The following is a 17,318-nucleotide window of genomic DNA, read 5'->3' as shown; positions in this document are numbered from 1 at the left end:
GATTCTGAGCCTCTGTTGAGGACCTCCTTTCATTTAAGTGCTACATGTCTGTAAATCACAGACTATGAATGCTTAGCTAGTTTTCACTAAATAAATAAAGTCTTAAAGTCAGATTTAACCTGAAACACAGATGAATGTGGTGTAGTCTCCTTTGGCTCCAGTAGGCAGGAAGGACAACCTCTTCCTTTTCCTCCTCCGCACCTCCACTGCAACCAACATCCGCTCATCACAAGGGATGAAGACCTCTTTGTTGATAGCAGACTGAATGTTCATTGTAGTCCCAAGACCTGCACAGGGGATAGATGAAAATGACTGCTTGTTGGGCCACAGGCCAGACTGTGTAGATAGGCAAGACTTAAGTGAGCCACAGGTTAAAACATTTAATCCGTATGACCATGTCATGTAGAATGTACCATTGTTTGTTTTGGATTAAAAAAGTAAATCGTAAGCAAAAGAGCGTGGTAATTATTGAGTGCACGCGTCCAACTTGCAATTTCCCGCTCAGCAACTTTTGGTGGCAAAAGTCACCACACAGTTTTTTTCTATCACAGTAAGCTGAATGTCTGTGTTTTGTTTAGAGAAAACAAGACTTCTAAAGAAGTCCCATTGGGCTCCGGAAAACATGATGGTCAGTTTAGTACATTGTTATTTCAAACATTTAAGATTTAACAAATCAATTAATATGAAAAATAATCAATAGATAAATAATCGTTAGTGCAGCACTGATTAAAAAGAAATGGTGGAAGTATTCAGATCTTTCTCTTCAGTAGAAGTAACATTACCACCTTGTAAAATGTTCCATTAAAGTCTTGTATGTAAAACCTATTCTACCAAAGATTTTGTCTGGTATAGTTAATCATTTGATTTTTCATACAGTAAAAGCCTACTTTCAGCTGCTACTGTTAGGCAGAGTTTTATGAAATTAAATGATACAAGTGATACGCCCACAGTTAAAATTGGTTTCAGTAATCAGAAGCTAAAGTAGATAATGTGTTCATCTTTCATATACATAGCCTACATTTGTGATTCATGATTGTGTATGCTAATTATGAAAAATAACAACAGAATCAAAATAATAAATTCCCCAAGGGGAGAAAGTACATTATTATTACCGATATTATTATTATTATTATCATTATTATACATCTGTAGGTCAAGGTTTATCTGAGAGGTTAACCTACCTGTTCTTGTCTGTATCTCTTGGAGTCGTCTCTGGTACAGGCGGACTGTCTGGTTAGTCCAAATGTAAAATCAGTAGCCTGTTAAATTCATTAATATTTTCCAGTCTTCCGTCATGAATGTATACACCCGCTTTGCTGTGAATGCGCAAATAAATCACAGCCCATCCCGTTTTAAGAGTTTGACATGCACGTGGTTAAGGGCTGGAAATCAGAGAACAGTCACCAGCTGTCTCATAGACAGAGCCAGGGCTGACTAGCCCTATATTGCAGGGGGTGGGGGCATCAGCTAGGGTGATGGAAGTGTGCTGATCCTCTATTGTTAAAGATTGTATGAGCTGAGATGTATAAATGAAAAAAGAAAAATTAAATGATAATATATATTATTTTACCCTGCTTATCACTTTTCATCACAAAGTCTTTGCCTGTTAATCAAGACATATGTCTTCAGTGTCTGTTGCTTTTGGTCTGAATTAGTGGACATCCAATTGCATAACTGACTCTAGCCTTTGTTTCTTGATTGACAATAAAATGGAAAAATACGGTAAATGTGGTAAAAAATGGTGTTGTGGAGTAAATACAGACTTGTGGAAAGGGACATTTTGATTTAAAAAAAACCCTGCTGAAATCAAAAGGAATAAATTGTAGGTAATTTTATTTGAGATTTGATAAAAACATTTCACAATAGTTTTGATTTATTATTTCATAATGTTTGAATTAATTATGAAAACTTTTGGTAACGTTTTACTTGAAGGTATCTACATAAGCATGACATGACACTGTCATGAACACATGACACTGTGATGACACAGTCATGAACCCTAACCCTAACTCAAGTTATGGTAAATAATACCATAACTAAAAATAACTTGTCATGACAAAAACCGAATGACACTTACTAAAGAAGCGTTATGTCATAAATGTTTATGACTTGTTTATAATGTTTATGACACGTTCATGACCGTGTCATGTCACTCTTATGTAGGTACCTTCAAGTAAAGTGTAACCAAACTTTTAGTTTCCATACTTTTCAAAATGTCTTAGAATTAATGTTTCACTTTGACCACCACAACTCTATTGACAATGCTCCTGACAGGAGTCGCAGATAACTGATTAATTTATGACAGACGTTACGCCAGAGTAGTGAGCTGACATGTCACATTAGAGGGGCATGTTGGTTGATCTGATTTAGCCAACGCGGCAGGTCTGGAGATGAGATCCATTGAGAGATTGTCTCCAGCTAGAGACAGTGACAGAGGCAGCACACCGCGCGATGATGGCTGCAAACCAGACTTTGCCACACAGAGAAACACACTGACAGAAAGACTGTTTCTGTCATGCACACAGAGACAGTGGACCCACAATGCACGACTCCGGTAAGTAGTATTCCAAAAGTTTTATTTGGAGTGCAAACAAAACTCATGAGCAACAGTTTTTTAAATATCTGGAAGCCAATGGGGATTGGAAATGTTGGCGACCTACTGTATATGTGGGAGGGACGTTTGCATCTTTCCAGCAACTTCAGGAGAAACATAACCTGCCTAAGAATAATTTTTTCAGACATCTTCAAATTATAGAATATGTCAGAGCTCATCTTCCCAATTTCGACAATGCAAAGCCAGATAAGTTAGAGACCTGCATACTGTTTGCTAAGGCACGCTACATAATTTCACAGATGAGACTTTACAAGGCACATGCCTACCAGATATGGACCGTTTAAAAGAAGAATGGGAAAAGGAACTAAGTGTTTCAATACTACCAAATGTTTGGGAGGAGAGTTTGGACTATATATATCCACAACAGTGTCTTCTGTGTGATGAAGAAGGTGTTGGTTAAATAAGCCCAAGCTTAGGACCTCCTATTTATTGAAGGATTCTTAGGTGTAGTTGCTTGAATGCGTTTGCAATCGCCACAGATAGTCCAGTAAGAACTGGAGAAGAAGGCGATATCCTCAAATGGTGCTTTATTAATTACCATCCAGGGAGTTCCTGTTAGTGACCAATGGCGTAAAGACGAGGCTCCGGGGGCTCCTGCAGAAACTTTTTATAAAGACTATCCGGGTGTTTTCTACCGCCGTTGTGTGTACAGATTTTGATATCATAGAGCTTCTTTGATTGTATTAAGTGCCGTTATGCCTCCAAAACTCAGAAATACGGACAACCAGACGGCATGGAGAGCGCGGCCTAATGCAGGGGCTACAGCCCCGGCCCAGCGTGATCCTGTCGGACCGCGACGGAGATGGCGTTAGCACCGCTAGCACCGTCACAGCTTCAAGTATGGCTTCTGCGGACTTTAAAGCCGAACTTCTCGTTGCTCTCTGAGAAGAGATGGTAGGCATTTTCAAGTCTGAGTTACAGATGGCTATGACTGAAAACTTATCCCAAATAAAGTCAGAATTGCAAAGTGTGAAAACGGAGCTGACAGCTAACCTAGCCGCTACAAAGTCTGACGTGGGTGAGCTAAGGGGGACTGTGATTGAGATGGAGGAATCGCTGTCAACTTGCACAGACGACGTGGCGTACCTCAAGAGTAAAGTGGAGAGCCTGTCTAATAAAGTTCTGGCTCTTGAGAATAAATGAGAAGATCTAGAAGTTAGATCTCGCCGCAATAACATCCGTATAATTAGGTTATCTGAGCAATGTGGCACGGTTACATCTACCTCTGCTCTGCTTAAGGAAGCGCTTAACTTGGATAAAGCACCTCTTATTGATCGTGCTCATCGATCCTTAAACCCCAAGCCCGGAGAGCGGCCACGCCCCATAATAGCACGTTTACATTATTACGCAGATTATGTCGACATCCTTCAACGTGCCAGGACCCAGCAGCGGATCAAGATTGGGGACTCTACAATCTCAATCACACAGCCCGGACGGCGAGAGCACGCGCTGACTTTAATGACGTCAGGAGGCAACTCAGGGACATTCCAGGCATACGGTATGGTCTGATATATCCTGCTCTCCTCTGGAGTGGAGGGGTTACAAAGGATTTCACATCCCCTGGAGAGGCTGCTGTTTTTATCAAAACCCTTAAATAGTTAAAGCTGATTTTGAGTGCCACCTGCCTACAAAATGACTTTGAACGTTCATGTAACATCAAAGTAAATTTGACTTTGAGACATAAGTAACAGTGGCACAAATATTTTATTATTTTGATAAGCAAATATCTTTCTCAGGTTCACACAAGTTGCACTGTTCTAGTTGAATGTACACCCTGCAATTTAAATTACACATTGTATTATTGTTGTGCAGGAGCTCCTGTTGAGTTTGGAGAAGTATGAAGATGACTGTTAGGTCTAATACACGGAGTTTAGTTGTTCTGCTAATGACTCCTAGTGGAGTCTGCACCGGTATCCTAGCGTTTGGGGATGGGGTAATGGTAGGTGCGGGGAGAGGGGGATTTGGGTTTATCTACTATTTTTGCCCCTTTTTTTTTTTTTTTTTGGAGGTCGAATTGTGGTTGCAGTTTCGGTTGTGACATAAACTAAACATGACTACATGAAGTATTAAAGCTTTAAATGCGAGATTTGTTAGTTGGAATATAAAGGGTTTGGGGAGTGCTGTCAAACGCTCAAAGGTGTTTTCTCATTTCAAGCGTTTAAAGCCTGATATTGTTTTTCTGCAGGAGACCCACATGCAAAATAATGACCAGGCACGGTTGAGATGTCCCTGGGATGCGGAGGTATTCCATTCCAGTTTCAATTCTAAGGCCAGAGGGGTTGCCATTCTGATTAGTAAATCAGTTCCATTTACACAGACCAAAATCATATCTGACAAGGACGGCAGGTATTTGATCATTTTAGTGACTATATAGACCCTTTGCAAACACGTGACCACGACCACGTGACGACGCCGTGACGGACGGCAGAATCACCGGAAGCACAAGCTAAATAGCGTATTAGACGAGCGGAAAGTTTCATTAGTTTCAAATAAATAACACTAAATAAAATGTAATAATAATAATAATACCATCTTCTTCTTCATGGCTTCTTTAGACATTGTTTAAATTCACCTACCCTGGTCCCTGTCTCGATCCTGCCAGTAGCTAGCTTGCCCCGCTAGCCGTTAGCCGTTAGCTGCCGTCTGGTGAGTGTAGTCGGCCAGGCTTCTGTGATAATCATCCCAATAACAATCCATGGAGCGGTGGTGGTGTGGCTATGTCTTCCAGTTACTGAAGGCTGGCTTTAGCTTGCGCTTGGAGCAGCAAGTTCATCTGCCTGTTGCCCCTCTGTCTGTCTCGTTCTTTCCAACTCTTGTGAGGCTAGTTCTTCGACTGTATACTCGGATTCGAATACATAAGTACGACCATATAACTCAAAAGGCTCTTCCCTGTGTTGTATATCTGCTATATTCTCCATAGTTATGTTACTCCAAGCTTCTTCCCTTGTAAACAAATCTGCTCTTCACACACTACGCTCCGATCGGCCCACTACTTTTACCTTTTCTTGCTACAACTAGCAGCTACTACCGCACTAATGTTTTTTTTTTTAGGGGGGAATACACTTCAATACGTGACATGACCTGTCCTCTGGAGGACATAGCCACACCACCGTAGATTGTTATTGGGATGATTATCACAGAAGCCTGTCTGAATACACTCACAGGACGGCAGCTAGCAGCTAACGGCTATCAGCTAGCAGGGCAAGCTAGCTATAGGCACGTAGGCTACCGTTGTTCACTGGCTGAGCCGATGCAACTCTCTAATGGATGCCTGAACGCATCCCAGCTCTGGGAAATAATTCATCACACGTTAATCCATGCAGTAAATCATGGAGTGTCTATGATTAGTATTAACCACACATAATGTAACATCTAGCCATCGTCTTATCTGTGATTATATTCGCTGTTGACCGGTGGATATTTCGACAGCTAGCTGGTCGGCTAACCGGGGTAGGAGCTCCGCAGACCCGCATTTAATTCAGTTGTTTGGCCTTTTTGAAGCTAGTTTCCGTGCCATGTCATCTTTAATTTAACCAATATTTGCGTGTTAAGTTAAATGATCAAGGGAACGGCTTACTTTTTGGGATATGTAGGTCAGTGAATAACCGATGATAGTTATGTGGGACCTGTTAGCAGGAACATCTGGTTAGCACGGCAGCTAGCTGGGTGAGGTAGTTTTATTATTATTATTTATCAGTCATTTAAAACAACAAACAACAAGAAAGGCACTACATACACATGCTTGTGTTGGTGAGGATTACTCTGCAGATTGTGTATGTGACTCGTGAGAACAAGAACAGTATATAGGTATATAAGCAGCGAACACGTTCTTGTTTGACTTGTCGTCCGTCTACAGAATAGCTCTTCCGCCGTCCGTCATGGCGTTCATAATTCGCTGGAGTAGAGTGTGACGTCACGTGCAAAGGGTCTATACCAGGTTCCAGTTCTACTTGTCAATATATATGCACCAAATTTTGACAATGCGAGTTTTTTAAATACTCTGTTTAAGAAACTACCATCATTAAATTATGTATTCTTTATGTTTGGCGGGGACATGAATTGTGTTTTGAATTCTCAGCTAGACCATTCTAAAGTCAGCTTGAATCAGTCACAAATGGCTAGAACTCTTAGTAGTTTTATGTCCGACAGTGGCTACATTGACCCCTGGAGGGTTCGTAATCCAACTGGCAGACAGTACTCCTTTTATTCACATGTACACCAGACATTTTCCCGTATCGACTATTTTTTTATTGACTGATGCCCAAAGTGACAGATACTTGTTATCACCCTATTATTATTTCAGACCATTCGCCTTTAACCTTGGACATTCAGTTCTCGTCTGAATCTCGTTACCCCACCCACTTGAGATTTAACATATCTCTTTTGTCTGATGACAAATTTCATAAATTTATTATAAGTACAATTGAGGATTTTATATCTCTCAACCAATCTGAATCGGAACACATTTCTAAGACGCTCCTGTGGGAATCTTTAAAGGCCTACTTACGGGGTCAGATTATTTCATATTCTGCTCATTTGAAGAAGTTAAGAATGTCAACCATTCAAAAATTATCAGCCGATCTGGAATCTGTGGATCAACAGCTTGCCACATCCACGTCTCTTGATTTATTAAGGCGGCGTGTGGTATTGAAAATAGAGTTAGACTTGATCACAACTAATGAAGCAGAGCGGTTACTTCTACATTTTCGGGCCAAATACTACGAATATGGAGACAAATCTGGAAGATTAATAGCGTCGACAAGCAGCCTCACGTTTAATACCCCTTGTTAGAGATGAGTCGGGGATGTTGGTGGAGGAACCTGACCTTATTAATTCAGTATTTTCATCCTTTTATAAATCTTTGTATAGTTCTGAATTTCCATCGGACTTGACTGATATGGATGCGTTTTTGCAAGACCTAGACTTGAGCACAGATGCAATTAATCAGCTGGACTCTCCACTGACTACGCAAGAACTTACTTTGGCTCTATAAAGTATGCAAAATAATAAGGCACCTGGGCCAGACGGGTTCCCGGTTGAATTTTTCAAGGCATTCCATAATCAACTCAACTCAACAAGGTTGTCCTTTGTCTCCCGTCCTCTTTGCTCCTGCAATAGAACCTCTGTCCATTTATTTGAGGTCTTTCCCCATCTTTAACGGCATTACGCATTCCCGTGTCGAATTGAAACTTTCTTTATATGCTGACAATCTGCTATTGTATGTCACAAATCCTGTAGGGGCGTGCCCTGTTATCCTTTCTTTTTTTCATAGATTCGGTTCATTTTCAGGATACAAGATCAATGTCTCGAAGAGCGAATGTTCCCTGGTCAATGCCCTAGCAATGCAGCTCTCTCAATCTGATATTCTCTTCAAGCTGAGTCCTTCAGGATTTAAGTATCTGGGGGTTCATGTAGCCAGGTCCTACAAATCTCTTTATGCTGCAAACTTTTCTCCCCTATTAACTGAGATTAGATGGGGTTCCCTCCCCCTTTCCCTGATTGGTAGAATTAACGTGGTTAAAATGAATGTCCTCCCAAAATTCCTGTTTCTGTTCCAGTGCCTACCTATATTTTTATCTAAAGTTTTTTTTTTCAAAAGCATTGATTCAGTTATATGTCATTTTCTGTGGAAGACACCTAGAGTTGGGCTAAAAGTTCTTCAGAATTGCAAATTTGATGGTGGCCTCTCTCTACCAAATTTCAGAGTTTATTATTGGGCTACGAATATAACTAAAACTATATTTTGGCTAAAATTGGTCAACATACCTTGGTGTCAGTTGGAAATACAATCATGTCCCTCGTCCTCTTTACTGGCAATACTGGCTGGTGTGGCTTAAGTCAACCCCTCTGGCTTTACTAGCAACCTAGTGGTCATTTCCACATTAAAGATATGGTTTCAATTTAGGAAGCATTTAAAATTTCTTACTCCCATCATATCAAGTCCACTGTTGAGGAATTATGCGTTCAAACCTGCATTTACTGACTCTATTTTCATTTTATGGCATGATAAGGGGTCTGAAATGTTTTAAGGATTTTTATAAAGACGGAGTTTTTTGTTCTTTCACAGATCTAACTAGCGAGTTCGGCCTCCCACCTTCACATTTTTAGGTATTTTCAAATTAGGAACTATGTAAACATTTTATTTCCTAATTTTCCACAAATTCCTCCTGAGCAGACATGGGACAGTCTTTTACGATTGAATTTTTCTCAAAGATCTTTAATTTCAAAACTCTATGGTTTTATCCAGTCCTATGATGAACATTTAACCACTAGAACGAAGGAGGCATGGGAGAAAGAGTTGGGTCTGGCCTTTGATGTTGACTGGTGGGACTCTGTTTTAAACGGTATTCACAAAGCCTCAATCTGTGCCCGCTTGACCTTAATACAATTTAAAGTAGTGTTCAGATGTCACTATTCTAAAACCCGACTATCACAAATTTTCCCTAATGCAATTGATGTCTGTGACAGATGCTCTGGTTCACCCTGTTATCTTGCACATATGTTTTTCTTTTGCCCAACTCTGGGAAATATCTGGCAAACTTATTTTGACACCATGTTTAAAGTGCTCCTCAAGACCATTGATATTTCTCCACATGTAGCCATTTTTGGCACTCCTCAAGAATACCACCGTTTTTCATCAGTGCAGTTAGAGGTCCTGGCTTTCACTTCCTTGATAGTGAGACGCCATCTCCTTCTTAATTGGAAAGCAACAAATGCCCCGTCCAATACACTTTGGATCACTGATGTCATGTCCTTTCTAAAACTGGAAAAAATAAGATACTCTAAACATGGTAATCTCGCCAAATTTTACAATAAGTGGCAACCAATTATGCAATTTTTCCAGGCTAACTAGGCCCAACTCCCTTTTTGTTTTTCTTTCCCTTTGACTTTTTTTTTTTTTTATTTCAATTTCATTCTATTTTATTTTATAATTAAGATAAAGATAAGATAATTAATTACCATCCACACACAATGCAAGCCACTCAGAATTCAGGTCTGTGAACTGACGTGTGGTTTCTGTAAAATGATGAAAAGCAAAAAAACTTTAATTGTCATAATAATTATGTAATAATTAACTCCTCTATTCATTTACATGAAACAGCTATTTAACAACACTGAACAGAAATAGCTTATATATGAATTTGACTTATGTATTATGTGTACAGCAGTAACATATTAAACAAATATATAGCTTAATACTAATAATTAAACAAAATAAATAACTGTAGGCTACATAGAGCGCATACACTCAACCAAAACTATGGATTTAACAGGCAGGAAATAGCAGTAATATTCTTAACAGAATTATTTACTCATGTCTCATGGACACACAGGATATCAGTTCAGAAATGCCTTGAAACAAGAAATCAAGACTGGACAAAGAGAAATATCCTGCCAGCGTGGCAACCTACTGAACTATTACTGATACAATGACCGCTCTGACAATAGAGGCTGGAATACTGGATCCAACCGGTTACAGCCTTCTCTGATTGGTCAACACCTCAATTGGTACTTAACTCTACATAGCGGTGCAGAAACGAAACTTACAGAAAAAGGCCCCGTTTACACGAAGGGAAGACGCAGATATTTTCCTGCGGTTTGGCCTCTCATTTACACGAAAACCCAGTTTTTATCACAGAAAACAATTATTTCTAAAAACTTCGGCCAAAGTGGAGATTTTTGAAATCTTTGTTTGCACGTTTGCATGTAAACTGAGACAAACAGAGGTTTAGGCAGCCGAGAGAGAGAAAGAGGATGTGATTGGTTGCTGTTGTTGCTATTTTCGGGATGCTGATTAGCTAACGTGGGCTTGAGCTTCTCGTTACACTGCCACCTAAGGGTCTGGCATGCTCTTGACTGCATTGACGGCATATATACACGGGTACATATAATCGAACACTTTTCTGAAAACGGAGAGGTTGAAATGAAAATAGCCGGCCACGTGTAAACGTAGCAACAGTCTTTTTTTATTTGTCCACAAGGGGGAGCTCAAGGATCATGCAAGAACTTAATGTTGACCTTTTGAACATTCTGGCATATGGTGTTATAATCGCAAAAAAACGTATCTTACTTTTTTGGAAAAAGAAAGAGGTGCCCTCCTTCAAGCACTGGCTGACAGAACTGACCGATACTCTACACATGGAGAGAATTAGATTCATTCTGAAGGACAAGCTTAGAGACTTTGAGAAAGTTCCCTTGGACTCTTATCTTGACAGAGAAGGCCTTTAAGACATGAGTAAGAATACACTCCTGGGGTGGGAGGGGTGGGTAACTGAAGAAAGGGATCCTGAGAGAAGTTAAAGGGAGGGGGTGGTAAGCTATGTTGGGGTTTTTATTTTTATATATATTTATAAGTTGTATAATGTCTGTCACTGTTTCTGTTACTATTTGTATGATGTCTGTTACTGTTTTTTGTTGTTATGATCATTCTTAAAGAAACATGTAAATGTCATGCAAACTTCTTTGTTGAATGAAAATGTTTCACAATAAACATATTTGAAACGTTTTGTTTTGTGAAATGCTTTCGTGTTTTCTTAAATGCTTTCGTATTTTGACCTTCAGGGCCACCGTAAATTTTAGCTAAAGTTAAGCTGAATAACAAGCGGATGTACAAATCCCTGACGATAGCCCCAAATTGTTACATATGACTAAAGCTAACCTAGGTTCGTTAAACAACAAAACACAGCTGCTAAAGGTTAATCTAGCCAGTAACATTGATGGTATTGTCTCCTCCGTGTTTCATTTAATATGAGAATGAGACTAAACTTGCCTGGATGAGTGGATGTCTTTCCTACTTCTAGAGGGGTTTGTTACGGTGGCCCTGAAGTGCAAATCACGACAGCAAATAGGAAAACACGACAACAAATCACAAAACACAACGGCAAATATGAAAACACTTCAACAAATCACAAAACACAACAGCAAATAGGAAAACAAAACGGCAAATATGAAAACACTTCAACAAATCATAAAGCACAACGGCAAATAGGAAAACAAAACGACAAATAGGAAAACACTTCAACAAATCATGAAGCACAACGGCAAATAGGAAAACACTTCAACAAATCATAAAGCACAACGGCAAATAGGAAAACAAAACGACAAATAGGAAAACACTTCAACAAATCATGAAGCACAACGGCAAATAGGAAAACAAAACTACAAATAGGAAAACACTTCAACAAATCATGAAGCACAACGGCAAATAGGAAAACAAAACTACAAATAGGAAAACACTTCAACAAATCATAAAGCACAACGGCAAATAGGAAAACAAAACGACAAATAGGAAAACACTTCAACAAATCATGAAGCACAACGGCAAATAGGAAAACAAAACGACAAATAGGAAAACACTTCAACAAATCATAAAGCACAACGGCAAATAGGAAAACAAAACGACAAATAGGAAAACACTTCAACAAATCATAAAGCACAACGGCAAATAGGAAAACAAAACGACAAATAGGAAAACACTTCAACAAATCATGAAGCACAACGGCAAATAGGAAAACACTTCAACAAATCCCAAAACGCAACGACATTAACTTCTACCGGAAAAGGTAGGGCCTATCTAGGAGAGGACGGACCCTCCTGATTGGACAGACGGACTGTCTGTCTTTCGCGCTCCCAAATCACCCACAATCCTATGCGCGCGGCTTTGCCGGCTCGTTAAAAAAACAACAATGGCGGACCTAAGCGGGGCATCGCTGATGGCACAAGTATCATTTAAATGTAAGTATATTTAGTGTTTGCAGTACATGTGTTATCACAGTTAATGTGTTACATCAATGTAAAGCTTAAAGCTTTTATGCTGGTACAAATTGCTGTTACAATTATGTAGATACACCCCGAGCTAACGTTAAGCTAACTGAACCTATCAACTAGCTAACATTTAGGCTGTTAGCTAGCTAGCTGGGTTGCTGTCTTTAAGCCATTTGTGTTCGTAAAGTTTAATGTCCGGTGGCATTTTCATCTGTTTTTATAAGCCGTTACTGTATATGCGTAACGTTAGCAGAGATTTAGAAATCGGTGTGTTTATCAGGTGTAGCTGCAGGATGGCTAGTGTTATTCGGGGCACAGGGAAAGTAAAAATAAATCGCTATTTTGTACCAGTAAAAAGGCTAAAAAATATCACCAAACTTCAACGGTAGCATAATGAGGGTCCCTACATGTTAACAGAAGCATTGAGAACTTTTGTAAGTGTACAGACAGTTTATTGAACAAAGAGCTGCGGGAGCTCCGTGAAAGGGCTACGATAGAGCGAGAGTAGTCAATGCCGCAACACAGCGTCGTACTTTGGGGAACTGGTGGTGTACCTGCGGACATTGTGAAGCTATGGCCAACGGACAGGAGTGTCTGTGTTGCATGGAGTGGGACCTGTTGCGTCGCAACACCCAAGAGTGTTTTGTACAGTCTGAAGATTTTCCCTCTGATAAACAGGGCTGTACTTACCTACTAGCTACTACTGGTAGCTCACTCTCTCTCGTAGCCCTTTCATGGAGCTCCCGCAGCTCTTCGTTCAATAAACTGTCTGTACACTTACAAATGCTTCTGTTAACATGTAGGGACCCTTATTATGCTACCATTTAATGATATGAGCATTTTAATGGTACAAAATAGCGATTTGTTTTTACTTTCCCTGTGCACCGAATACTAGCGTTGTAAGCTAATCAGCGGTCCGCGCTAGCTTCTTTCAAGCTACAAACACATTCGATTAGGATGAAAACATGTCCCACAGAACGACAGAGTGGGTACACATCTGTTAGTAACCCCTAGGTTCGTTTTGCGCCGGAATTTTCCTTAAACTTCACTTGCAACGTTAAATGAAAGCTAAAATGTATGTGTAGTTTCCCATGTAACAAGTATAACATTCCATTATAGCATTCATAACGGTAAATATCTTTTTCTTGTGTTTGCTGTCTTTTAACAGGGGACTAAGGAACAAACTGAGGCTGCCCTAGCATCACCAGAAGGGAGACATGAGGAGGAGAGGGAAAGCAAAAGACAAGCAGGGAGACAGAGGCTACTGGAACACTGGACGAAATGGATGTGGAACTGTGCTGTTAATTTTTTTTTGTTGAGATGAAGAAGGTGAATCGACGTCAGTCTGCTTGCAGGAGAATATTCTGTGAGGAACTTTGCCCTCAACGTGCAAAGGTAGGTGCCCTCAACGTGCAAATGTAGGTAACGTTACCGACACTGATAGGCTTTAATGTAAGCAATAGCCGTTTTCTCTTATTTATCCTTTCAATAAATAAAAAAATTGTGGGAATTAATGTTTGTAGTAGTCATAACACTTACCGGTAAGGAGAATTGTATTAATTAATCTTAATTACATTAAGTTTACAGTAGCTAACCCTTTGCATTAGCTTGTAGTTTACTGCATGTATGTAACATTGTCCAGTAGCTTCTAGCGTTCAGACAAATGCAGTGCAAAATATGATCAGCAACTACAAGGTAAACGCTACCAGCCCATGAGCTACCACAGGCAGTAAACTGCAAGTAAATAGTACTGTAAGCTACAACCAACATATGAAAAGTCATAACACCATTGATAAACACCCACTAACACAGTAAAGGTAGGTGTAAGTGTGTTAAATGGTCAACAGTTGTCAGTTAAAACCATGAAGAAACTACACCACTACAGTTACATTAAGTACCTTCATGTTACTGTATGCTTAAATATAATTTTATATATAAATATATACAATTCTAATCTTACCAGGACAGGTTGGATAACTACTGGACCAGCCCAGTCTCACTGAAAAGCGTACAAATACCACGGGTTTCTACCTGTGAAATACGTGCAATGTGTACGCGAAATTGAAATAGTGCTTACAGCAGATACGCGGAGCGCTCCAATTACAGTAATGGAAACCACTGCGTTTATAGTATGAAAGGACGTGTGCCCGCATAAGGAGGTTGGTTGGGGTGGTGGATGGGTAAAACACAGGACTTTCACCCAGGAGACCGGGGTTCGCGTCCCGTGTTTGGCGATTTTATGCCGTTTTTTAGCGTGTTTATGTGGCGCGTTTTTGCGACTTTGTAGTGTTTTTTTGTTAAGCCTTTCCCAATGTTTCTTCCCTAAACCCAACCGTTTATTAGTGTGTTTATGTTTCGCGTTTTTGCGACTTTGTAGTGTTTTTTTGTTAAGCCTTTCCCAATGTTTCTTCCCTAAACCCAACCGTTTATTAGTGTGTTTTTTGGCGCGTTGTTGCGACTTTGTAGTGTTTTTTTGTTAAGCCTTTCCCAATGTTTCATCCCTAAACCCAACCGTTTATTAGTGTGTTTTTGTGATTTTCTTGTGTTATTAAAGCCTTTCCCTGCATTCTTTGTCTAAACCCAACCATATCTATGTTTTTGTGTGTGATGCTGTTCTCGCGATAACACACAACGTGGTGACGCGAGCTGCGTGCATATAAAACGCACCGGTCAACATGACTTCAATTGGAGCGCTCCGCGTATGTAATGCACGTAGAATTTCACTTTCGCGTACACATTGCACGGTAGAAACCCGTGTTATTTGTACGCTTTCGAGTGAGATCGGGTTGACTGGACTAACCTAAAGCTTTCTCCTTCTGTCTGCAGTCTTGAAGCACCGTCATCGCCAGCTGAGTCTGATTGCCGCTTCATGTTGAACATACTTTTATACAGCATAAAGTCATGTTTGAATAAAGGTTATAATAAAGATACACGTTTCGTTAATGTCTTTTTAGTGCTTGTATACCTAAAGAGTTATTAAAAGTTAGCATTGGAATATAATAATTCAGTTAGAAGTTTCCTGTGTCCAGGTCATAATTTGATGGAAAAATAGACATTGAAAAACGGTTTATATTATATACACACACCCAAAAACTTAATGACACAGACAAACCAGTTCATTTAATGCATTTATTTTTAGAATGCCAATTTCTAATATCGCAAATAATCTATTCAACATCTCTTTGGCCTCTGTCTCCCTGCTTGTCTTTTGCTTTCCCTCTCCTCCTCATGTCTCCCTTCTGGTGATGCTAGGGCAGCCTCAGTTTGTTCCTTAGTCCCCTGTTAAAAGACAGCAAACACAAGAAAAAGATATTTACCGTTATGAATGCTATAATGGAACGTTATACTTGTTACATGGGAAACTACACATACATTTTAGCTTTCATTTAACGTTGCAAGTGAAGTTTAAGGAAAATTCCGGCGCAAAACGAACCTAGGGGTTACTAACAGATGTGTACCCACTCTGTCGTTCTGTGGGACATGTTTTCATCCTAATCGAATGTGTTTGTAGCTTGAAAGAAGCTAGCGCGGACCGCTGATTAGCTTACAACGCTAGTATTCAGTGCACAGGGAAAGTAAAAACAAATCGCTATTTTGTACCATTAAAATGCTCATATCATTAAATGGTAGCATAATAAGGGTCCCTACATGTTAACAGAAGCATTTGTAAGTGTACAGACAGTTTATTGAACGAAGAGCTGCGGGAGCTCCATGAAAGGGCTACGAGAGAGAGTGAGCTACCAGTAGTAGCTAGTAGGTAAGTACAGCCCTGTTTATCAGAGGGAAAATCTTCAGACTGTACAAAACACTCTTGGGTGTTGCGACGCAACAGGTCCCACTCCATGCAACACAGACACTCCTGTCCGTTGGCCATAGCTTCACAATGTCCGCAGGTACACCACCAGTTCCCCAAAGTACGACGGCGTGTGGCTGTGCACTGACTACTCTATCTGTGTAGCCCTTTCACCGGAGCTCCCCCGCGGCTCTTTGTTCAATAAACTGTCTGTACACTTACAAAAGTTCTCAATGCTTCTGTTAACATGTAGGGACCCTCATTATGCTACCGTTGAAGTTTGGTGATATTTTTAGCCTTTTTACTGGTACAAAATAGCGATTTATTTTTACTTTCCCTGTGCCCCGAATAACACTAGCCATCCTGCAGCTACACCTGATAAACACACCGATTTCTAAATCTCTGCTAACGTTACGCATATACAGTAACGGCTTATAAAAACAGATGAAAATGCCACCGGACATTAAACTTTACGAACACAAATGGCTTAAAGACAGCAACCCAGCTAGCTAGCTAACAGCCTAAATGTTAGCTAGTTGATAGGTTCGGTTAGCTTAACGTTAGCTCGGGGTGTATCTACATAATTGTAACAGCAATTTGTACCAGCATAAAAGCTTTAAGCTTTACATTGATGTAACACATTAACTGTGATAACACATGTACTGCAAACACTAAATATACTTACATTTAAATGATACTTGTGCCATCAGCGATGCCCCGCTTAGGTCCGCCATTGTTGTTTTTTTAACGAGCCGGCAAAGCCGCGCGCATAGGATTGTGGGTGATTTGGGAGCGCGAAAGACAGACAGTCCGTCTGTCCAATCAGGAGGGTCCGTCCTCTCCTAGATAGGCCCTACCTTTTCCGGTAGAAGTTAATGTCGTGTTTTGGGATTTGTTGAAGTGTTTTCCTATTTGCCGTTATGCTTCATGATTTGTTGAAGTGTTTTCCTATTTGTCGTTTTGTTTTCCTATTTGCCGTTGTGCTTTATGATTTGTTGAAGTGTTTTCATATTTGCCGTTTTGTTTTCTTATTTGCCGTTGTGTTTTATGATTTGTTGAAGTGTTTTCACATTTGCCGTTGTGTTTTGTGATTTGTTGAAGTGTTTTCATATTTGCCGTTGTGTTTTGTGATTTGTTGTCGTGTTT

The 17,318-nt window shown here is 40.0% G+C and overlaps 1 protein-coding gene and 1 long non-coding RNA gene across 2 annotated transcripts in view; both read right to left on the bottom strand.

The window, feature by feature from the left end:
• stxbp6l (syntaxin binding protein 6 (amisyn), like) overlaps nucleotides 1–1,409 on the bottom strand; it is a 103,627-nt gene extending 102,218 nt beyond the window's left edge. The window contains exons 1-2 of the mRNA XM_039781994.1: nucleotides 1,182–1,409; nucleotides 120–287 (exon numbers count right to left, since the gene is read on the bottom strand). Of these exons, the coding sequence (XP_039637928.1) occupies nucleotides 120–273 (154 nt within the window). The 5' untranslated portion in view covers nucleotides 274–287; nucleotides 1,182–1,409. The remainder of the gene's footprint in view (nucleotides 1–119; nucleotides 288–1,181) is intronic.
• A 14,085-nt stretch (nucleotides 1,410–15,494) lies between these two features.
• Nucleotides 15,495–17,079, bottom strand: LOC120546798. The gene is made up of 2 exons (XR_005636941.1): nucleotides 16,858–17,079; nucleotides 15,495–15,658 (listed from the first exon to the last, which is right to left on the bottom strand). It is a non-coding gene; the product is annotated as an uncharacterized LOC120546798 (long non-coding RNA).
• Between the last annotated feature and the right edge of the window lie 239 nt (nucleotides 17,080–17,318).

Source organism: Perca fluviatilis, chromosome 18 (assembly GCF_010015445.1).
Source record: "Perca fluviatilis chromosome 18, GENO_Pfluv_1.0, whole genome shotgun sequence".
NCBI classification, from domain to species: Eukaryota; Metazoa; Chordata; class Actinopteri; order Perciformes; family Percidae; genus Perca; species Perca fluviatilis.
The sequence above is the reverse complement of the archived record's forward strand: the minus strand, read 5'-3'. Positions and strand labels throughout refer to the sequence as shown.